This window comes from Nicotiana tomentosiformis, chromosome 7 (assembly GCF_000390325.3).
Source record: "Nicotiana tomentosiformis chromosome 7, ASM39032v3, whole genome shotgun sequence".
Lineage (NCBI taxonomy): Eukaryota > Viridiplantae > Streptophyta > Magnoliopsida > Solanales > Solanaceae > Nicotiana > Nicotiana tomentosiformis.
The window spans coordinates 52,770,830-52,795,213 of NC_090818.1; the positions used below are offsets into that span (position 1 = coordinate 52,770,830).

The 24,384-nt window shown below is 41.6% G+C and overlaps 1 protein-coding gene across 1 annotated transcript; it reads left to right on the top strand.

Annotated features, from left to right (window-relative positions):
- Positions 1-350: 350 nt before the first annotated feature.
- Positions 351-23,934, top strand: LOC104119890 (GBF-interacting protein 1-like). Its single transcript, XM_070181538.1, has 8 exons — positions 351-656; positions 7,177-7,220; positions 7,300-7,405; positions 8,252-8,938; positions 9,355-9,655; positions 9,918-10,179; positions 22,475-22,945; positions 23,214-23,934. Exons 1-8 carry the CDS (start codon positions 497-499, stop codon positions 23,520-23,522), a joined length of 2,340 nt encoding a protein of 779 aa, XP_070037639.1. The 5' UTR covers positions 351-496; the 3' UTR covers positions 23,523-23,934.
- Positions 23,935-24,384: the final 450 nt, after the last annotated feature.

The following is a 24,384-nucleotide window of genomic DNA, read 5'->3' on the forward strand; positions in this document are numbered from 1 at the left end:
ATTCCCGAAACAAAGTAATTATAGGTCTTTTTCCTTTTTTTTGTTGAGCTAACTAAATAAGATAAACATTTCTCATTTTCAAAAATTTAAATTTTTTCTTCGATTTTTATTCTAAAACCCAAACACAAATACTTTAGTTATATAATTTTTTTTAAAAATATATTCATTGAATTAGGGTACACACGTAAAATGCTTATCCAGAAACTAGTTAAGACAATAAATAACATACACCATTGGACCTCAATATGAATATCGGACATGGAATAAAAAATAAAACTATTATTACTCTAAATTACACCACATTCTTTCAATTTAACCAAACCTCATTATCTTAATATTGTGGGAAAAAAGAAAAAAGTTAATAGAATAATGATTTGCATAAACATGCAGAGGCGATAGATCTATTAAATATGCATGCTCCTACTGTCTCGCGTACATGTGAATCTCTAATCAATTCTCTCATTCTGATCTTGAATATTTGCCGCAATTCCTTGATATGAGCACCGGCAGTTCGATGATTCCGAGCAATGTAGGGAAGACGATCCATGATATAAAGGAGATCGCTGGTGGAAAACACAGCGATGATGACATTTATACTATGCTCAAAGAATGCAATATGGATCCTAATGAGACCGCTCAGAAGCTTTTGTATCTTGGTATATCTCCACTTTAATTGATTGATCTTTTGTTCTGCTTCTGATGAGTTTATTTGTCATAAGAAGCAGTCATATAGTTTCCTTCAATTAATTAAGCTTGAAGGATCCTCTGTGGAGTTGGGTATCACACAATTCTCAATTCTCTTCGTGGTAGTAGTGGCGGAGTCACGAATTCTAACGGTTTATAAAAATATTCAATAATGTCACACCTCGGATTTGAACATGTATTTCTCTTATATTAAGGTGACTCCAAATTTTATACGTATTATGTTTTTATTCTTGTTTTTCCTTAAAAATAGATAATAATTAAATTTATATGTGGTTTTAAGGATATGTGGATTAATTCAATACAAGTGATTGATGGCATTAGATTAAGCAAATGAAAGATGTAATAAATGGACAAACCAATGATAAGAGTGATCCTGGGTTCGGTTAATGGCTCAATGAAGAACCTGCCTTCGATCCCGAGCTTACACTTATGAAGAACTGATGAACAAAGATAAGAACTTTGGATAACAGAGAGAATGGAGGTAAATTGCGTTGATATGCATGTTACAATATCCCTAATGAATAGTTAGTTTTTCCTTTATATAGTAGGGGAGTTTTATCTTAAGTACAATTCGAAAAAAGGGTAAAATCTCTCTTTTCGCCAATCACTGATCCATCCTTGATACGGGCTGAGATTTACGCCGTGACGTCCGGTCGGGCACGGATATCACGACCCTTTGTTAGTTATGTGTGGTGTTTGGCAATGCTCTCCAAAGTCTTGGGACTCGAATCGTACCCGGAGCACGTGGTCCTGATGCCTCCGAGGGCAGGTGTTTTGCTCGAACTCCGATACGAGGGGATCTGCCCTGATTCTGATTCCTTACGGTCATGTCCCAGCTCCGTTTGCCTCACCGAGAAACTGAGGTGTTCAACAGGCTCGGTTTTACCTGTATACAACTCTACTTAGGCAACGCGTTGATATCTCCTTCCTTGTATGTGGTTCGCCAATGTGTGGTATATTTAGACCAATGTCTTATTTGTGTTTCCAAATAGCAGGCAGTGGTGCAGCCACATTCAACCAAGTCAATTTGACACCCCTTTGCCGAAAAATTATACTATATTGCTAGAAAATTACACTTTAAAAATTATTGGGAAGCGTGTCAGGCTAATAGAAGGGAAACAATATTTAAGAGAGAAAAGCAATAAATTGCACAAGACAAAACAAGACAAGATTTACGTGGTTCAGTAATTTTTGCTTACTCCACGGCCACACAAAGAATAATTCTTTATTAATTGAAGAGAGAAAGAAGAAGTTGAAGGATGACCTACAAATGAAAATGTAGACCCCTATTTATAGGCATTTGAATGCCTTATCGAGTTAAGCGCTTACATCATAAGAATGCCGACGTAAGCGCTTACATCATATTTTCATCTCTTTTCGACTTTTCTTTCTTTTGTTTTTTCTACTGATCTTTCTTTCACATACAACAACAGGTTTGCTCCTATCAATCTCCCCCTCAAACCTATGTTACATCAAGAAAGAAATTTAAAAAAATATTTGTTATTCTCTGGTGGCGCCTTCACGCTATCAGTCTTGAAGGCTAACTGAGGCAGTGCACAGCCTCAATTTGTCAACACCGACAACTTTGGTCAATATGTTTGACGGGTTCTTTGATCTTAGAATCTTCTGTAGGGAAAGAGCTTCTTCACTTATCAATTCTCGGATATGATGATACCTCAACTGGATATGCTTCGATCTTGCATGGAACACTGTATTCCTGGCAAGATGAATTGCACTCTGGCTATCGCTGAAAAGCTCACAATTGTTCTGCTCTTTACCTAGCTCTTTAAGAAAATTCTTGAGCCAAATCATCTCTTTTCCAGCTTCTGAAATTACCATGTACTTTGCTTCAGTGGTAGATAGAGAAACACTTTTTTGAAGTCTGGACATCCAGCTAACAGCAGTACCACCCAAGGTGAACACGTAGCATGTTGTACTTTTTCGACTATCTAGATCGTCGCCTAAATTTGCATCAGCAAAACCTTGTAAGATAATATTTCTCTTTTTAAAACAAAGTGTCATACCTGAGGTGCCTTTGAGATATCGCAATATCCATTTTACACCTTCCCAATGCTCCTTTCCTGGATCTGACATGTATCTACTGATAACTCCAACTGCATGAGCTATGTCAGGTCTAGTGCAAACCATAGCATATATCAAGCTTCCTACTGCTGAAGCATATGGAACTTTGGACATATACTTCCTTTCTTCATATGTCTTAGGTGATTGGCCCTTTGATAAATTAAGATAGCTTCCGAGTGGAGTGCTTCTGGTCTTTGCATCATGAAGACTGAACCTGCTTAGTACCTTCTGTATATACTTTTCTTGAGACAACTTTAAGGTTCCTTCTGACCTGCATCTGCTAATCCTCATTCCAAGCATTTGCTTAGCTGGTCCTAAGTCTTTCATTTCAAACTCCTCCGCCAGTTGTTGCTTAACCAAGTTGATCTCATTTGTGCTAGATCTTGCAATTAGCATATCATCAATATACAATAGTAAAATGATATATGATTCATCAAGATTTTTGATATAACAGCAATGGTCCATCTCACATCGTGTGAAACCATTGTTATGCATGTCGGGGAGCTTGTTTCAAACCATACAAACTCTTCTTCAACTTACACACAAGGTTTTCTTTACCAAAAACTTGAAAACCTTCAGGTTGCTTCATGTAGATGTCTTCTTCAAGGTCACCATGCAAGAAAGCAGTTTTAACATCTAGTTGCTCCAAATGTAAATTTTCTGTAGCTATGATACTTAGCACCAACCTGATAGTAGTTAATTTAACTACAGGAGAGAAGATCTCGGTGTAGTCAATTCCTTCCTTCTGCTGAAAGCCTTTTACTACTAATCGTTCTTTGTATCTCTCTTTACCGTCATGCTCTTCCTTGACTCTGTACACCCATTTGTTCTGCAATGCTTTCTTTCCTTTTGGTAACTCTGTAAGTATCCATGTTTTATTCTTTTGAAGAGAATGCATTTCTTCTTTCATGGCTAGCTTCCACTTATCAGAGTCTATCACTTGCATTGCTTCAACAAAATGCTCTAGTTCTCCAGCACCAGTTAGAAATAAATAGTGAAGAAAGAGAGTTAACCTATCTGGAGCATTCGTGACTCTTTTTGATCTCCTCAATATAGGTTCAGGAGTAACTGAACCCGAATTTGATTCAAGTCCTGACTCCAGATTTGGTTCTGCATTTGATTCTATCTCTGGTTCCGATTCCTGTTCTGGTTCTGATCCAGATTCGGCTTCTAGTTCTTCATCTTCAATTTCAGAATCAATTGTAATCCCTCTAGCCATATCATTTTCTGAGATTTCTTCTAACTCAACTGTTTCAGATGTCTGTTTGCTGATGCTGGTTGGTTCTACTTCAAGCTTGTCCTTGTACATCATATTTTCATTAAATGTGACATTCCTGTGTCTTAGAGTCTTTCTATTCTGGTCATCCCAAAATCGATAACCAAAATTATCATTACCATAGCCAATAAAGAAACATTTCTTGACTTTAGGATCAAGTTTATCTCTATCATTAGAGTTTACATGCACATAAGCAACACAACCAAAAAAATTTAGATGGGAGAGAGTTACCTCCTTTCATGTCCATACCTTCTCAGGAATTTCAAAATTCAGCGGTACAGAGGGTCCCCTATTTATAAGGTTAGCTTCTGTGTTAACAGCCTCGGCCCAAAAATACTTCGGCAATCCAGAATGTATTCTCATACTTCTTGCTCGTTCATTTAGGGTTCTGTTCATCCTCTCAGCAATGCCATTTTGTTCCGGTGTTCCAGGAACTGTCTTGATCAGTCTGATCCCATTCTCCGAGCAAAATGCTTTGAACTCTTGGCTATCATACTCTCCCCCATTGTCAGACTTCAGACATTTTAACTTTAGACTTGTCTAATTTTCAACTTCAGCTTTCCATCTTTTAAAGGTAACAAACACATCAGATTTATTTTTCAGAAAATAAACCCATATCTTTCTTGTGGGATCATCAATGAAGGTGACATAATAGCGTGAGCCGCCTAGAGAAGTTATAGGAGCTGGTCCCCACACATCTGTATGCACTAGTTCCAGCTTCTCTTTCTTTGGCGTCCTTCCCACCTTTGAGAAACTAACTCTCTTTTGTTTCCCGTAAATGCAATCTTCACACAAACCTAATTTAACATGTTTTAGGTTTGGCAACTTTTCTTTGGATACCAATAACTTCATTCCCTTCTTACTCATATGCCCTAGCCTCCGGTGCTACAATGTTGTATCACGACCATGATCAACTGTTGCTATAGTATCTTTTTGTATTGCAGTTGCATATAGTGTTCCTCTTTTAAAGCCTCGTGCCACAACCAAATTTCCTTTGGTTATCTTCCACGATCCGTTACCGAATGTTGTTGTATATCCTTCACTGTCAATCTGACCCATAGATATTAGATTTTTCTTGAGGCCAGGAATATGTCGGATATTTTGTAATTTCCATAGCGTGCCTTGTGAAGACTTTATATGAACTTCACCTTTCCCGGCAATGTCCAAAGGTTCGCCGTCTGCTAGATAAACTTTCCTGAATTTTCCAGCAATATAATTATGCAATAATTCTTTGCATGATGTAGAGTGAAAAGATGCACCTGAGTCCAGAATCCAAGATTCGATTGGACTGTCTGCACAACAAATTAGTGCATTACTGACTTGTTCAGCAATTACATTTGCTGAATTTTCTTCCTTCTTCTTCTTTGGTTCTTTACATTGACTACTGTAGTGAACCTTTTTATCGCAATTCCAACAAGTAATGTCCTTGCGATTTTTGGATTGCCCTCTTCTCCTTGACTTTGATCTGCCACGACCATGACTTTGTCCTCTTTGGTTGCTTCTCCCCCTGCTTTCAATATTAAAAGTAGAACCTGGGGAATCACTTGATTCTTTTCGACGAATATCTTCGCTTAGAACCAAGTCTCTAATATCATTCAATTTGAGTTTGGTATTTCTCGATGAACTGGTAACTGCAGTTACCGTTGCAGACCAACTCTCCGGTAGAGATGATAGTAGAATCAACGCCCTGACTTCATCATCGAATGTTATATTAACAGAACTTAACTGAGTTAATATTATATTAAACTCATTGATATGTTCCTTGACTGATCCACCTTTTGTCATCTTTAAGTTGAATAATCGACGTATCAAATAGACCTTATTTGAAGCAGATGGCTTCTCGTACATATTTGATAATGCCTTCATCAGGCCTGCAGTGGTCTTCTCGTTAATGATGTTAAACGCCACATTTCGTGTTAGCGTCAAATGAATCACACCAAAAGCTTGGCGATCTAATAGATCCCGATCCGCTTTGGCCATAGTCTCTGGTTTTACTTCGGTTAGAGGTAAGTATAATTTTTTCTGGTACAAATAATTCTCTATTTGCATTTTTCAGAATCCAAAATCTTTGCCATTGAACTTGTCAATCTTAAACTTTCCTTCTTCCGATGCCATTTTTCACAAAAAGATTTATGTGAATAGTGCATGTGAATAGTAACGATGATCAATAGTGTCGTACTATTCTTGTGAATAGTACCTACACCAATACTGTACTTTTCTATCAAAATTATACTGTCTGTGCTCTAATACCAGTTGTTGGAAAGTGTATCAGGTTAATAGAAGGGAAACAATTTTTAAGAGAGAAAAGCAATAAATTACACAAGACAAAACAAGACAAGATTTACGTGGTTCGGCAATTTTTTCCTACTCCACGGCCACACAAAGAGTAGCTCTTTATTAATTGAAGAGAGAAAGAAGAAGTTGAGGGATGATCTACAAATGGAAATGTAGACCCCTATTTATAGGCATTTGAATGTCCTGTCGAATTAAGCGCTTACATCGTAAGAATGTCCATGTAAGCGCTTACATCATAAGAACGCCGGTGTAAGCGTTTACATCATAAGAATGCCGACGTAAGCGCTTACATCATATTTTCATCTCTTTTCGACTTTTCTTTCTTTTGTTTTTTCTACTGTTCTTTCTTTCACATACAACAATAGGTTTGCTCCATCCACCTAACTTCCTACTCAATATAAACAACTGCAGTTGTTTACTTATTGGAGCATTTTTGTGTCTAATTTTGTGAATATCTGGTCAGTTTTGCTAATTAGATTTAGTATACTCTTGGTGCTGCAGGGAAGAACAAGAAGCAAAACACTTCTAGTTGTTTTTGTTTCTTCCCTTTTTATGCTTTTAGGGCAGGGTTCATCTATGCCTAGAACTCTCATGTCAGTATCTGATTATATGGCAACTAGGAACATTCTTGTATTCCTTATTTGTTGTTGATTCCAGGTCTACAAATTAAACTACTATACCAATCTCTTGCTTTGCTTATTTTTATAATTTTTGTGGCAGATATTAAGTTTCATATTCTGTCGTGCATTCATGTAATTGTTTAACCTATTACATCATTGTTTTCTTCGCCAAAAAAATAAAACTACCTAATTCTGCAGATACTTTTCATGAGGTCAAAAGGAAACGAGACAGAAAGAAAGCAGTAAGCATTTCCATCAACTAAGATTACAAAATTTTCACTTAGCTTGATCATTCATAGTTTCACCATCTGCTTGTCACAGAAAGCCAGCAGCCAAACTTCTGAGAATTACAGGTGGATATCAGGCATGCAGCAGAGAGGGGCTAGGAGTGGTCGTGAGAAAATTTCTGCAAATTACATCACTAATGGTATATATGGGACTTCAACCTGGGATAAGAGTTAAATGTGCTCATGATCATGATCGATATCTCTCCTGCTTATTTTGAGCATCCAGGATGTTTTGTATTGAATTTTGTTATATCCTTTTGAGTCTTTGAGCATACAATTGAAGAATAGCTGAGAACTTTCATGACCAAAGAAAAGAGTTATCCTCTATAATACTTCGTCTGCTGGCTGTTCAAGTATACCATCCACTAGCTACTTTCTTCTTTAAACAGTCATAGCTGGGGTCTGCACGTCACTTATCATTTGAAGAAAAGGTGTCAAGTTTATTGAAAAGATACAAGTTAAATTTTCTCATATTCTTCACTGTCACAAGGTTAAGACACAAGACGATGATAGTGTTTGTTGAATGATCTTTCTTTCTTTGGAAATCATCTGCTTCTCCTCACACACAGAAAAGGACAAAATTCTCTCTTTTCAAGAATGTGCTTTATTTGTCAGAATAATTTGTACAAGCCTTAAGGATGATTTAGCGTGTATATAAATTTGGTGTACGATATTGCTATCTGCTTGTCAAATGAGAAGAACTAGAACCTCTTTCATGGTTCAAATTGCATCTATCGCCCTTAAATCATACTTGATAGGTTGATAGAGCATGTTCTTTACTTTTTTTTCCTGTTGTAGTGTTGGCCCTTCCTTCATGTACTTTGATATATATATATATATATATATATATATATGGTCCCTTATCAGTTATATAGCATGGCATCTGTTGGAATTTGGAAGAGGGTTTCATATTGATAGAGGAGATGTAATTTTCTCTATTTATGGCTTGCAGTGTTAACTTACCCCCTTTTCTTTATTGTCAGCAGATGCCAGTGGCAGAGGATACGTTAAGAAAGAAAGTAGAGTCAATAGGTCGAAGGATAGAAGTTCTAAGACCTCCATGCCGGTTGCACATAAAACAGAAGATACTAATACACATCCTAGCAAGAAATCTGCCATTAAGGTATCTGCAGATGATCCTAGTTACAGTAGAGTTACTTCCTTTGTTAATGTAAACAAGTTGGCAAAAGTTTCAACTCTACCTCCTAATTTAATAAACCATCATCCAAACTTGGATCCTGGCCCCACTCCTGCCCCCACCCCCACCTTTGCACCTGGAACCAGATTTCAAAATAAAACTGTCATATCAAGACCTAATGAGCTTGTGACAAGCACAACTTCAGCATTGGTATCTGATGTCTACACCTCTGCATCAGATCCTGTTCTAGTTCCAGCCTTGAATACCCAAAATCCAGGAACAGTTGGTACAATAAAACGTGAGATAGGTAGCCAGCGTACTGCTACCGAGTCCATTGTGTCTCCTGTGAATGAGGGAAGATTAGACGCTTGTCAAAGTGCTCCCCAGAATGCTCATGCCGTCATTGGAACTGTCAACTACATAAACACCACTGAACCAAAAGAACCCCAGGGAGTTTCAGTCACAGCTACACAATCAGTTGTTACAATTAATCGTGAAAGTCAGCATTCCAAACAAAATAAAGGTCATTCAGAAGGTACCACTTCAATTTATTTTGGCTCTCTTTTTTATCTTTTTTGAAAGTTTTTGAGTTTAAGGGGGCTACAACCTTCTTCAATTAAGTAATTTAGATGGAGCTCTTGTGTTTATTTAAGTTGCTTAATGTCAAATCTTAGTATTATTATAAATGTGGTTTCAAAGATACACATGAGAGAAATAGCTAGCTCTATCTTATAAGTCCATTTCACGCGGATAACTGCTACCTGGTATATCATTTGTTGAACCATTGAATTTGGTCGGCTTTCAAGAAAAATCAGCTAATAATAACATAACCATTGTGAGTTTACCCATGCGTTGCTTTTGAGGAGGAGGAAAGGAGGACTTTTGTGATTCAGATTTTCTTTTTTCCTTTTCCTTTCTTGGTAATCTCACTTTATCATAATCTTTATGCAGTATTGCCATCTCAGGCTGCAGCTGTTGCACAGGGAGCCCATTTATCTTCACTTTATAAGCTAAATTCTGCCATGGAAAAAGCAGTTCCACAGCTTGACATGAAATTGGAGAAGTTAAATATCTCTTCCCGTTGTCAGCCTGTTATTTTTCCGAATCATCTTCAAGTACCTGAATCTTTTAGGAGTGGATTGACTTTTGGTAGTTTGGATCCACAATTTGATCCAAGCATAAGCTGCGGCAAAGACTCGATGCCTGTGGAGACTGTTCCAGCTAATGATAGAACTTCCATGGAAACCGGGAGGTCGGTAACGAGTGACATGTCATGCTTTTGTATTCATTTGTGATTTTATATATCTAATGTGTCTACTGAAGCATTTTTACTGATTTGTTGTGGTCTGAGAGCTTGCCAATATTCTTTTGTAATCATGTATAACATTTTGATGAAGATTCTACAAAATTGCCTCTGGACTGTCAAGATTTTTTCAAGTGTAGCTTATAGTCACACAAGGATGACCATGTCATTATGCTTACACTGAGTACTCTTTTCTCTCATCACCATACAGAACTTATTGCAGCTACCAGGATGCATCTTCAGCAGCTCAGGGAGGTGATTATCCTGACAATCCGCTTTCACACAAGCATGGATTTGAAAATATATCACCTTTTGAGGTATCTGGTGCCTCTCCTGTGTATGATCAGTCAAGGCCGGAAGTACCTGCAGGCTCACTATTGCCACTTCTGCAGACGCCCAGTGATTATAGCTTGGGTTTTGTACCACCCATGCTAGGGCCCCAACTTGTACGTATTGAGGGACCAGAACAGCAAGTATGTCATTGTGGCCCTAAAACATCTCTACTCTCCATATTTCATTCTAAAGTATTCTTTTGCCCTTGCTTCTGTCTGTGCTGTCAAATTGAATACTTAGTCAATTGCCCGTTACATAAGACAATGGTAACTCTATAAATAATTTGAATGAGTAGATCTTGCTGTGTGGGCAATTGAAGGACTTGTATACGGTTAAAACCGATCCTCGGTCGTGAAGATCGATCGAGGACGGCGTTTTCAATTGAGGGGTACCTTCACGGAGACCCCGAGTGAATTCCGAGATCGAGCCCGGGCGTTCGAATCGACCGAGGTAACATCGGTCGATACAGGTCCCGAACATCGATGCCCAAAAGTGATCACCTAGCTCGAAATCAAGGCCGAGGTTCCGATCCTGTACCGAGCTCGAGTCGGTATCGAGCTCACAGACAAAAGTTGTTACAACCGCACCAAAGAAGAGAATCTCTGCGGGAATTAAGGAGGAGACATACCATCATGGGTCCTCCACTAGTAATTTTTTATTCCATCATATTGCTATAGATAAAGTAGCAATCCTTGGCTATAAAGGCCAAGAGAGTTTGTAATAGAAGTCACTTCTCAAAGGGGGATTAAGAATTCATTGTGTTTATCTTTCTAAAGCTCACCTAGTGTCTTTGTTCATCATCTTCTATTTTTGCACCATAAATACATACATTGTTATTTTCATATCAGAGGAATCTACTTGCCCTTAGAACCATACATAAATTCAACTTTATCCGATTTTTCGGGTAAACAGTTTGGCGCCCACCGTGGGGCTAAGGATAACAAGTGATTATTTGATACAAACATACAGCACATTCCAGCTTACAACTTCATGTCAGCAATGGCTCTGTCAATCGACCTCGAAGCCGGCCTTCAGGATGAAACCAATAACTTGGTGCTCGTGGCCGAATGGCTACCCAACAACGTCAACGAGGCTCGAATCGAGGAACCCGAAATTCGAGCCGAAGTACCAGTAGATATCAATTCACGAATAGCTCTAGAAGCAAATCAACGTTCCGAGCAGGAAAGAAGCATTCAGGGTGGCGCTCGACCCATAGCCCGAGACACCCACGGCACGGGGGAAATCGGGGTCAGCTTGCGCATGATTTTCGAAATGCTACAAGCCCAACAAGTAGCGATAGCCCAGTTACAGAGCCAAACTCATATGCGGAGTAATCCAAACTCCAATCCGCTTCTTCGAGAAGTAACCCCCAGAACGGAACCCGACACAGTGAAACCGAACGAGCGAAAATCAGGAACCGCTCCTGAAATTGCTCAACTGCTCGAGGAGCTCACAAAGCAAGTCGAAGCCAATGACAAAAAATTCGAAACATATGATGCTAGGATCGATCAGATCCCGGGGACTCCGCCCATGATGAAAGGGCTGGATTCGAAGAAATTCATACAAAAGCCTTTCCCATCAAGCGCGGCCCCGAAACCGATCCCAAAAAAGTTTCGTATGCCCGTAATTCCCAAATATAAAGGCACGACCGATCCTAACGAACATCTCACCTCCTATACATGTGCCATCAAAGGCAACGATTTGGAAGACGAGGAGATCGAGCCTATATTATTGAAAAAGTTCGGAGAGACCCTCGCTAAAAGAGCAATGATCTGGTATCACAACTTGCCACCGAATTCTATCGATTCTTTTGCCATGTTAGCAGATTCGTTCGTAAAAGCACATGCTGGTGCCGTGAAGGTCGCAACGAGGAAATCAGATCTATTCAAAGTAACACAAGGGGGTGACGAAATAGTGAGGGAATTCGTATCCCGGTTTCAAATGGAACGCATGGATTTGCCACCAGTAACAGACGACTGGTCCGTACAAGCTTTCACCCAAGGGTTGAACGAACTGAGTTCGACAGCATCACGTCGGCTGAAACAAAGCTTGATCGAATACCCTGCAATAACTTGGACGGATATACACAATCGGTACCAATCGAAAATCAGGGTCGAAGACGATCAATTGAGATTTTCGTATGAACCCACACGTCAGAACCACGCAACTACTAAAATTCTGAAGGAAACCAGCAGAGACGACAAAACAGAAAGTATCATAGTACGTCGTCCTTCCCTGAAATGGAACTTTCATGCTGGAGCAAGAACTAGCATGAAAGTCGATCTATTACGACCAGCGCGGTTGTTCCTATTTCATTTTCTTCTTCCAAGCCCTTCTTAGAAAGCACTCACTGAGTTACTTACGGAATCTCAAATCTCTCTCGACGCCGAGAATTATTTATGTGTCCAGGTCGATTAGAGGTTCGGCTTCCTTCTCCCCCACCTTTTAGCCTTCTGGACCCCTGAAAAAAAAAAAAAGAAAGCTGAAATCAAAACCAATATCTTGGGGAAAGGCCTCTACTCTACGAACCAAGTCTTTCTGACGAGGCACCAGCTTTCTTTTTTGATCCCTGAGTAGCATTTCCTTTCACTGAGGAATGGGCGGATGCTTTAACATAGGCGGATGTGGGACACAGAAAGAATAGATTCAGGTGCTCCTGAGTCAAGAGATTCTTCTCCCTAAGTAGCATTCTTGTAAGTACAGAAGGAATTCTCCTGTCTCTGAAAAGACAAAGGTCAAACAAAGACCGATATCAATCGTACGTCACAGATCGGGTGAACCACAGTTCGGCGCACGAGACAGTTGGGAATAACCGCAGATATGATCGGGGGCAAATTTCTCGGGGACTTATGAGCAAGAGATGTTTTGATAAACATGCTGATCCTGTAGAAGTTCCTCGATTATCGGAATATAATTTCAACATCAACGCATCCGCCGTCGTATCGGCCATCGGACGCATCAAAGATACCCGATGGCCTCGACCCATGCAGACCGATCTAGCCCAAAGGAATCCCAATCAAATATGCGAGTATCATGGCACCCATGGTCACAAAACGGAAGAATGCAGACAATTAAGAGAGGAAGTAGCCCGCTTGTTTAACAAAGGGCACCTTAGGGAATTTTTGAGTGATAGGGCGAAAAACCATTTTAAAAATAGGGACTTCGGCAAATGAAACGAAGAAGAAGAGCCACAGCACATCATTCACATGATCATCGGCGGCGTCGATACCCCTCAGGGACCTATACTCAAATGCGCTAAAACGTCAATTGTAAGGGAAAAGCGACCTCGGATTCAGGATTACACTCCCCCAAGGACTTTATCGTTCAATGATGAAGATGCAGAGGGAATCATCCAACCCCATAACAATGCACTGGTAATATCCGTACTCATGAATAAAATTAAGATTAAGCGTGTGTTAATTGATCCAGGTAGCTCGGCCAATATCATCAGATCGAAGGTCGTAAAACAGCTCGGCCTACAAGACCGGGCCGTATCCGCAACTTTGGTTTTAAACGGATTCAATATGGCATGCGAAACCACCAAAGGTGAGATAACCCTACCGATAAACGTCGCCGGAACAATTCAGAAAACAAAGTTTCACGTGATCGAAGACGATATGAGATATAGCGCCCTTTTCGGAAGGCCGTGGATCCACAACATGAGAGATGTACCTTCGACCCTACACCAGGTACTCAAATTCCCAACACCGACAGGCATCAAAATAGTGTATGGAGAACAACCAGCCGCGAAAGAAATGTTCTCCATCGAAGAAGCAAAACCAACATCTCCGTCTTCGCTAGTGAATGGATCGGGTTCAAATCGCGGACCAGAACGCCAAATAGCAACCAAAGACATCGGCCCCGACCCAGCCAGATAAGCGGAGCATCGATGAAGATAGTGATCAGTGGATCCCTCGATCCTTCGTAACCCCCGATGACTCCGATGCCACCGAATCAACTATTGAGGAATTGGAGCAGATCATTTTGAACGATCACTGGCCCGAACGAAAGGTATACTTGGGAAGGGGTTTGAGACCCGAACTCAGGAAGAAAATCATTCAATTTCTTACTAATAACATTGATTGCTTTGCTTGGTCCCATTTAGATATAACAGGAATCCCGCCGGACATAACGACACATCGACTAAGTGCGTCCCCTAGATTCAGTCCAGTGAAGCAAAAAAGAAGACCCCAATCGGAGGTGAAGCACGCATTCATAAAAGATGAGGTAACCAAACTACTTAAAATAGGATCCATTAGAGAGGTAAAGTACCCCGAATGGTTGTCCAATGTGGTCGTAGTGCCTAAAAAGGGAAACAAACTTAGAATGTGTATAGATTACAAGGACTTAAACAAAGCATGCCCCAAAGATTCTTATCCACTGCCTAACATCGATCACTTGATCGATGCCACGGCCGGCCACGAGATCCTTACTTTTCTCGATGCCTATTCCGGGTATAATCAAATCCAGATGAACCCGGAAGACCAGGAAAAGACTTCGTTTGTGACCAGATATGGAACATATTGTTATAACGTAATGCCCTTCGGGCTAAAAAATGCAGGAGCTACTTATCAACGCCTAGTAAATAGAATGTTCGAAGAACAAATAGGTAAATCAATGGAAGTCTATATTGATGACATGCTAGTCAAGTCCCTGCGCGCAGAGGACCATTTGACCCATTTGCAGGAAACGTTCAATATTCTAAAGAAATACAACATGAGGCTCAACCCCGAAAAATGTGCTTTCGGAGTCGGCTCGGGTAAGTTCCTCGGCTTCATGGTGTCGAATCGGGGAATCGAGATTAACCCAGACAAAATCAAGGCCATTGAAGACATCACCATCGTGAACAGCGTGAAAGTTGTGCAAAGGTTAACAGGGAGAATAGCAGCCCTAAGCTGATTCATTTCAAGATCATCAGATCGAAGTCACAAATTCTTCTCCCTACTCAAAAAGAAGAACGACTTCGCTTGGACACCGGAATGCCAACTAGCATTGCAAGAACTGAAACGATATCTATCAAACCCGCCACTGCTGCACACCCCAAAAACCGACTAAAAACTTTACCTGTACTTGGCAGTATCGAAAGTCGCCATAAGCGGTGTCCTAGTTCGAGAAGAGGAAGGTACGCAATTTCCAGTTTACTATGTAAGTCGGACTTTAGGGGAAGCGGAAACTAGATACCCGCACTTGGAAAAATTTACGCTTGCACTGGTTAGCGCCTCTAGGAAATTACGACCATACTTCCAATGCCACCCCATAAGCGTATTAACCACCTGCCCACTTCGTAATATTTTGCATAGGCCTGAACTATCGGGCCGATTGGCCAAATGGGCCATCGAACTCAGCGGGTACGATATCGAATATCGACCTCGAACAGCCATCAAGTCTCAAATTTTAGCAGACTTCGTGGCCGATTTCACGCCGAGCCTCGTACCCGAAGTCGAAAAAGAACTACTGTTAAAATCAAATTTATCAACGAGGGCATGGATCCTCTTTACGGACGGAGCTTCGAACGTAAAGGGATCCGGGCTAGGCATAGTTTTAAAATCTCCCAGGGGTAACATTATTAGGCAGGATATTAAAACTATCAGGTTAACTAACAACGAGGCCGAGTATGAAGCAATAATTGCATGCCTCGAGCTAGCTAGGAATCTGGGAGCGGAGGTCGTTGAGGCCAATTGCGACTCTTTGCTAGTGGTGAGTCAAGTAAACAAAACTTTCGAAGTCCGAGAAGACAGAATGCAAAGGTATTTGGACAAACTGCTCGTCACTTTGAACCATTTCAAACAATGGAGTCTACGACATGTTCCTCGAGAACAGAATAACGAGGCCGATGCGCTTGCTAATTTGGGATCATCGGTCGAGGTGAATGATTTGAACTCGGAAACTGTCGTTCAGCTTTCAAAATCTATAATCGAGGATGGGCACGCCGAAATAAATTCTACTAGCTTAACCTGGGATTGGAGAAACAAGTATATTGAATACTTAAAAGACGGAAAGCTCCCTTCAGACCACAAAGAGTCCAGGACCCTTAGAACTAAAGCTGCTCGATTCACCTTGACTGCGTACGGAACGTTATATCGAAGAACATTCGATGGACCGATGGCAGTATGCATAGGTCCGGGAGATACCAATTACATCCTCCGGGAAGTACATGAGGGCACTTGTGGAAATCATTCCGGTGCCGACATATTAGTTCGAAAAGTGATCAGAGCAGGATATTATTGGATCGATATGGGCAAAGACGCAAAAGAATTTGTTCCTAAATGCAATAAATGTCAAAGGTTTGCTCTGATGATCCATCAGCCCGGAGAACAACTTCACTCGGTCCTATCACCATGGCCATTCATGAAATGGGGAATGGACATCGTCGGACCCCTGCCATCGACCCCAGGTAAAGCCAGATTTATTTTGTTTGTGACTGACTATTTTTCTAAATGGGTTGAAGCGCAGGCGTTCGAGAAAGTAAGAGAAAAAGAGGTCATCAACTTTCTGTGGGATCATATCATATGCCGATTCGGAATACCATCCGAAATAGTATGTGATAATGGGAAGCAATTCATTGGCAGCAAAATCACAAAATTCTTCGAAGATCACAAAATAAGAAGGATACTAGCAATCCCATACCACCCCAGTGGAAACGGACAAGCCGAATCAACAAACAAAACTATTCTTCAAAATCTGAAAAAGAGATTGAATGACGCTAAGGGGAAATGGAGAGAAATCCTGCCCGAAGTCCTTTGGGCGTACCGAACAACATCGAAATCCAGTACAGGGGCGACCCCATTCTCCTTAGTATATGGCTCCGAAGCATTGATACCAGTCGAAGTCGGAGAACCTAGCCCCAGGTTTCGATTCATGACGGAAGAATCAAATAACGAGGCTATGAACACCAGCTTTGAATTATTGGACGAAGGACGGGAATCTGCCCTCATCCGGTTGGCCGCACAAAAGCAACGAATCGAAAGGTATTACAATCGAAGAACTAAACTTCGCCACTTCAAGCCAGGAGACTTGGTATTAAGGAAAGTCACTATCAATACTCGGAATCCAAACGAAGGAAAACTAGGACCAAATTGGGAAGGACCGTACCAGGTGCTCGAGCACTTTGGGAAAGGATCGTACAGGCTCGACATCATAAACGGCAAAGAGCAATCAAGCAGTTGGAATGAATCACATCTAAAACGGTACTACTGCAAAGGTCCGGCCTTATTCATCTGTCTGGTACAGAAGTTCGAACAAAGAACGGAAGTATTCTTTTGCTCAAAAGCACATGTTGCACTCTTTTTTCCTTAGACCGGCCTTTTCCCAAATGGGTTTTTTGCGGCAAGGTTTTTAATGAGGCAACCATCAATCGTGCTACACTGGCAAAATAGTATCCGAGACTTTCGAAGCTTAGCCCGAATGGCCTCGAATACAGGGGGGCACCAGGCCCTAAAATACATCGAGTTCAGATGCAACAAAATCTTCTCACAACAATAGAGAAAAAATTGTAAGAGCCAAAATGGTCAAAATAAACCATGCTCATATTTGATTGCCCCAAAACATATGTACAATGGCATGAGATTTATTATGCAACGGGCTACCATATAATCTCGAGTTCGAAAAAAAACTCGAACATTAAGCCTACAGGCTACTCCTATATCATGTTCGATATACACGGCCGACCATTGAGCCTACGGGTTACTTCAACATCGAGTTCAAAATAATCACTCGAATATTAAGCCTACGGGCTTCCACATTATCTCGAGTTCGAAATAATCACTCGAACATTAAGTCTACGGGCTACTCCTATTCGAAATACTCAATCGACCGTTGGGCCTACGGGCTGCCAAGTTCAAACAAAGACCCAATCGAATTTGAAACATTGGAAAAGCTACGAGTTTACGTTAATATTTGAATCATCATCAACTCTACAAGCAAAATCAACCTTGTCATATATATACACGAAATTACCTACATAATTAATTTATAGGTAACGAGAATTAGACTCTAAGCTTCTGGGTCGAGGTCTTCCCCACCCCCGGACCCGCTTTTGAGGCCATCATCGTTATCATCGTCATCATCATCAGAAGCCAAGGCTTCAGCTTCCGCTTCAAGCTCTTTTGCCTTTCTTACATCTTCAGTAAGATCGAAACCTCGAGCATGAATCTCCTCGAGGGTCTCCCTCCGAGATCTACACTTAACAAGTTCGGCAACCCAATGAGCTCGAGCATCGGCAATCTTCGCCGCTTCCCGGGCCTCTACCTGAGCGGCAGCATCAGCTCGATATACAGCGATAGATTTGTCCGCCAAGACTTTCGACGACTTAGCCTCAGCAAGTCGTATCTCAAGCTCATCGATTTTCTTAGTCTGAGCCAACACCTTTTGCTTGACATTTCGAAGCTGAACGTCGGCTGATAGTAACTTTGTTAAGATGGTTTCTTTCTCTGCTGCCAGGCGGTCAATAGTCTCCTTCCACTGGTTGCATTCGGCCCGGATTTGATCGACCTCCTCTCGAAGTAGCCCGATCTTCTCGATCTTTTGCTGCAACTGAGACAACGGATGGTTAACTTCCACAGTCGAGTCGAATCCATACTTTAATAGAACAAGGTTCACGGGCTGATCGAGCTCGACCCTTTCTTCACGGACCTTAGCCAAATCCACTTGAAGGTCCTTGATAGCCTCCTCCTTCTTGCTACAAAGAAGTCGAAGGTCATCCCTCTCATCTAAGACCTTCCGGAGTTCGGCCTCACACTAGCTAAGATCAACTCGAAACCTACCGATGGCCTGCACAGTTAGGAACTGTCATCAAAACGAGGAGCTTCCCCTAACAAAAGCTGTATGGAAAAGAACAAAGAAGCCAAGTACGAAAGAATCATTACCCGAGTGATAAAACGTTGAGCTTCCTCTAACAAAAGAGAGGCATCACCGATATCGGAACTGTCATCAACACCGGTAAAATAATCCTTAAAAGGATCTGCTGCACCTGAGCCAGCACCGATATCGGGAGCCTTCAGCTCTCGAGCCTCCTTCAATGCCTCCTCAGAAAATGACGGAAGAGAAGGTGAATGGCCCATTGCCATTACCCCAAGCAAATCACTCGGAGTACTTCGATCGAGATCTAGGTCTTCGGAACCAACCCCGATTGGCACGGCCGCCATTGGCTCAGCGGCTCTAACGACCTCGACTGCCTCCGCGGGTCAGACTACCAAAGCCGAGGAGCTATCTTCTTCTTCCTCCCTCAGTCGATGGACCGAGTCGATCGAAAGGGCAATGATTTTTCTCCTCACCGTTCGAGTTTTGGGCTTAGGGTCCTCCGGCCGAGAAGAAGCCCTTCGTTTCTTTTCTTTCCCCTGTTCCAGGACCGGGGGCTTGTTGCCTTCATCAACGCTCAAAGGCCGCAGAACGGCATCCCTAGCTACACCTATATACAAGGGAGAAATCAATAACGAAATGAACGCAGAATATACCTCGAGAGAAACAGGAACCAAACCTCACCATGATTATTGGCATCCCATCTACCTTTAGCCAAATCACGCCAAGCGCGCTCGGCATAGGATGAAGTCGAGGCTAACTTTCGAACCCAATCCTCGAGATCAGGCACAGCTTGTGGCATCCAAGGTGCAGCTAGACATCAGAAAAACAATATTAGCAAACACGGAAAAAGACGCGAAAAGCAAACACGGATCACTTACGGTCGAAGTTCCATTTTTCAGGAAACGGCATCTTTTCCTCCGGGATAAGATCACGAGTCCTCACCCGAACATACCGACCCATCCAGCCTCGATCCTTGTCTTCATTGATACTCGACATCAAAGCCTTCGATGCCCCACGATATAGCCTAATAAGTCCACGATAAATCTGAGGCCGATACAGTCGTATAAGGTGGCTCAGAGAAAAATCCAACCCTCCGGCTTTGACAGAGAAGAAACGCAATAAGATGACTATACGCCATAAGGAAGGATGAATTTGGCCGAGGGTGACCTGTTATCTCCTGCAAAAATCAAAAATCACAGGATCGACAGCTCCCAACGTGAAGGGGTAGGTGTAAATACTCAGAAATCCCTCCACATAGGTAGTGACGCTCTCATCGGATGAGGGAATTTGTATCACAACCTCAGAACCCCAGCCACAATCTTTCCTGACGGCCTCGAGGTTAACCTCCGCTATAGAGCACATATACATCGATACGTGCTCGCACCGACCCGGAACAGACGAAGGATTCTCCACTTTAAAATCAGCCTTTAAAATACACGGGCCGGGAATATAATCTTGAACGGACGGCTCGGTCGGCGCCTTATCGTCACACGGCCGTGAGGAAGAAGCTTTCTCCTTGAGAGGTACGATTTTTGAAGTTTTAGCCATTGATACGAGAAGAAAAGTCACAAAGAAAGGTGAAAGAGGGAACGACACCAAAACTTTGGTACAAACGACACCAAAACGACGAAATAAGAGAAACTAATGAGAGAGAATTTGGGAAAAGAGGAAGCACAGAAGTGGGAAACATTGTATGCGAAAATCATTTATAAGGCATGGCGATTAGCCTAGCGGTGGCCGACCACCGACTGGCGAGCATTAAATGCCTCAATAAAACAAAATCGATGGGACAGCTATCGCGCACGTCATTGTCAATTCAATCGAACCTTAGGGAAATCACATCGTTCCTCATCATCTCCTTTCCGAGAAATGAGGGGGCTATCTGTGTACGGTTAAAATCGATCCTCGATCGTGAAGATCGATCGAGGACGGCGTTTTCAATCGAGGGGTACCTTCACGGAGACCCCGAGCGAATTCCGAGATGGGGGGGCGTCGAGCCCGGGCGTTCGAACCGACCGAGGTAACATCGGTCGATACAGGTCCCAAACATCGATGCCCAAAAGTGATCACCTAGCTCGAAATCAAGGCCGAGGTTCCGATCCTGTACCGAGCTCGAGTCGGTATCGAGCTCACAGACAAAAGCTGTTATAACCGCACCAAAGGAGAGAATCTCTGCGGGAATTAAGGAGGAGACATACCATCATGGGTCCTCCACTAGTAATTTTTTATTCCATCATGTTGCTATAGATAAAGTAGCAATCCTTGGCTATAAAGGCCAGGAGAGTTTGTAATAGAAGTTACTTCTGAAAGGGGGATTAAGAATTCATTGTGTTTATCTTTCTAAAGCTCACCTAGTGTCTTTGTTCATCATCTTCTATTTTTGCATCATAAATACATACATTGTTATTTTCATATCAGAGGAATCTACTTGCCCTTAGAACCATACATAAATTCAACTTTATCCGATTTTTCGGGTAAACAGGACTACTTTAAGAGTAGAACAAATTTGGCATAACTTGTCGGTTCACTTGCAGATTAGTTGTTTATTTAGTTTTTCATTCTACAAGATCTGATCTGGACCATGACTAGTCAGAGTAGACATCATCTCTTGAGTGGTGGTGCTTCATTTTGTGTTGGACAACAATTAACTTAAACAACTATACTTGTGTATGTCCAGGGTAAGACACTTAATATGCAGCCGATGCTTTCTTTTATACCAACAGAGATGGATATGAACGTAAAATTCTTAAATACATTAAGGGCGTATTTGGTATGAAGGAAATGTTTTCCACTAAAAATGATTTCCTGGAAAATATTATTTTGGAAATAAGTGATTTTCTTACTTATTTTCTGGTGTTTGGTTAGCTAGCAAAAAATAATTTTTGAAAAATATATTATTTAGATAAACATTATGGGAGACGAAATGGTTGAGGGGTGAGGAAGGGGGGAGCGCGGCGTTGGGGTCCAGGTCTGGGGTCGAGGTTGGATCGGGATTCGAAGATGGGTTTTGAGGTTGGGATTGGGTCCTGAATCAGGGGTCAGGGTTGGGGGTCGGGATTGAGGATGGGAGGAGGGATCTAAGTCGGGTTCGAGGTTCTAGGTCGGGTCCAAGGTTGGGGTTTGCAGTCGGGTCGAGTATTAGGGTCGAAGTTGGGCTCATGCTTAGGGTCGAGGGTCAGGATATGGGTCAAAGTTCTGGTCAATGTGGGGTTAGGGGGTTGGGATAGGGGTCGTGCTCAGACCCGACCCTAGTAAGGTGAGGTCGGGGGTCTAGGGGTGGCGAGGGTGTCGATTTGGGGGTGGGTGGGGTTGGGGAAGTTTGAAAGAAAATTTTGGAAAATGTTTTCCCTGCTTCTGCTAGGAAAGTTATTTTGCTGGAGATTCTTGTGACCTTACTTGTAGAAGAATGTTTCTCTGCTTGATAATAAAGCTATTTGACATAAATTATGCGTCTTATTTGGTGCCTTTTGGCGCTTGTCAGCTGTTCATTTCCATAGTTCCTTTGGAGTTTTGGAATGTTCAATAAGTAGTGAAATCCTTATCTTCCTTCCCTCCCCACACCACTCTATCTCTTCTCTTTTTGTGTCTGCTATTTTTGGTCTGACTAAGTTTTTATATATCCATTGGCTGCTGCAGGGTGGGAATTCTCAAGCTCCTTCAATGTCGAGCTCTAATTCATCTGTGGCTCAACCCATAGGCCTTGGGCAGAGTTCTGTCACCGTGCCTCCGCACTTGTTTCCTTTAGTCCGGCAACCATTTCCTCCTAATTATATTCCGTATAACCCTTACATTCCCCATCTTTACATGCCACAGAGTGCTCACCAGTTTCTGGGCCCGAGTGGCTTCCCTCAGCAACCTTCTGCTGCCAACTTTTATATGTCACCATCAGTTAATGCTGCTGGTGTCAAACTACCTCTTCCGTCTCTGTACAAACCAGCAGCTATTGCTGGAAACTTGAACCACTTCGGCGTTCCTACTAGCTACAGTTCATATGGGTCCTCAACTGTCTCATACAGTGCAACTACAGCTCCTGTTTGTTCAGCTAGCAATGAAGATCTCAGTGCATCTGAGCTGAAAGAAAAGAATGTTTACTCCACGCAAAAACAGGTTTGTGTTTCTTTTTTCCTTTTTCCTTTTCTAACTAATTTTAGTATGCAACGGAGCCATCTCCTTTCTATTCCTTCCTACTTCAGTAGCAAACTCTTCATGATTCTTGTACTTTTACCGTCATGCTTGAGTTTCAAATTTGTTATTTTACAAGCTCATATCCTTGTTTGATTTAAATGTGGCATATTATGTGAATCTATCATAAAGCATATACCGGTTTATGTCCAATTCTGATACGGAGATATCACCTGATCTTTTGTGCATGCAGAATGAAGATTCCCATTTCAGGACCTCGGCAACTGGACGTGATCTATCAATGCTGCAGGCTAATTACTTTTACAACTTCCCTCAGGACCAGCAAGTTGGTTTTGCACCAGCACATTCTGCTAATAGTTCTTTTCCTGGAATTAATCCATCTCTGACAATAGCTGTACCATCAAATGTTCAGCCCCTGGCCCAGCAACCTCAAACTGTTACCAGATCAGTTGAATCTGACCTTCCTACATCTGGTGCTTGTCAACAACCTCAAGCAAATATTCATTGGAACAACAAATTGTTGAACAGAGAAAACCTCTAAGAATAAAGACCATAACTACACTTTCTGTTTGCATCACTTAAGTATGCAATATAGACATCACTGATAGATCAAAGCCATCCTCTTCCAAGTGTATATAAGATGTGGCTGGAACTAGGCACTCTCAGTGAGATCACGTTGGAATGTAGAATTTTTAACCTTTGGAGCTAAAACAGGGTTTCTTGCTTTTGATAGTTAGCAGTTAGCTTTCCTCAATTCCCTAATCTTCTTGAGACTGAATGAGGTTTTTTGAAGTATGAGTGGAGCAGGTGAAATATCTTAATTGTTTCCATTACCCCTTCTAGCTTGTATATCAAATTTTGACTAGACAGATACTATTACATCTTGAAACGCTTGACATTTGCGCCTCTGTCACTATAAAGATAACACATATCCGCTATTCCCCTTTCTCCTCTCTCCAATTTACTCGTGGTGGAATTTGATCCTTCTTGGATGTGTTGATTTTTCTTTCCAACAAAATGGTAATGTGCATGCGAACTAATTTTCACCAACTTTGTGTGTTTAATGAATAAGATCCTTTTATGCAATTAACAAAGACAAAATTAGCTGCTGATATGTTGCAACATCTTGCATCCAGAAATTGATTCTTTTGTGTTGTCATCTTCTGTACTCCTGAGTTTTGAAGGAGACAAACTGTGCTGTGGAAATTGTTGCTTGCCTTTCCTTTTGCTTCTTTCAGGTTAAGGTATGTGTAAGCTGATATTCCACCAATAGCGGCAATGGCACCACATATACTTAAGATATACTTGAGTTGTCCTAGAACAACGCGTGAGATCACAGCTTGCATGAAATATTTACAGCAATTCATTATAAAATCGCCAATAGCTGCAATGGCACCACAGTA

Bases quoted from the DNA above. Each gene is read 5' to 3' on its own strand.
- LOC104119890 (XM_070181538.1), top strand. From the start codon at position 497: ATGAGCACCGGCAGTTCGATGATTCCGAGCAATGTAGGGAAGACGATC. The intron at 657-7,176 runs GTATATCTCCAC...CTAATTCTGCAG, and splicing joins TCAGAAGCTTTTGTATCTTG to ATACTTTTCATGAGGTCAAA. The intron at 7,221-7,299 runs GTAAGCATTTCC...TGCTTGTCACAG, and splicing joins AACGAGACAGAAAGAAAGCA to AAAGCCAGCAGCCAAACTTC.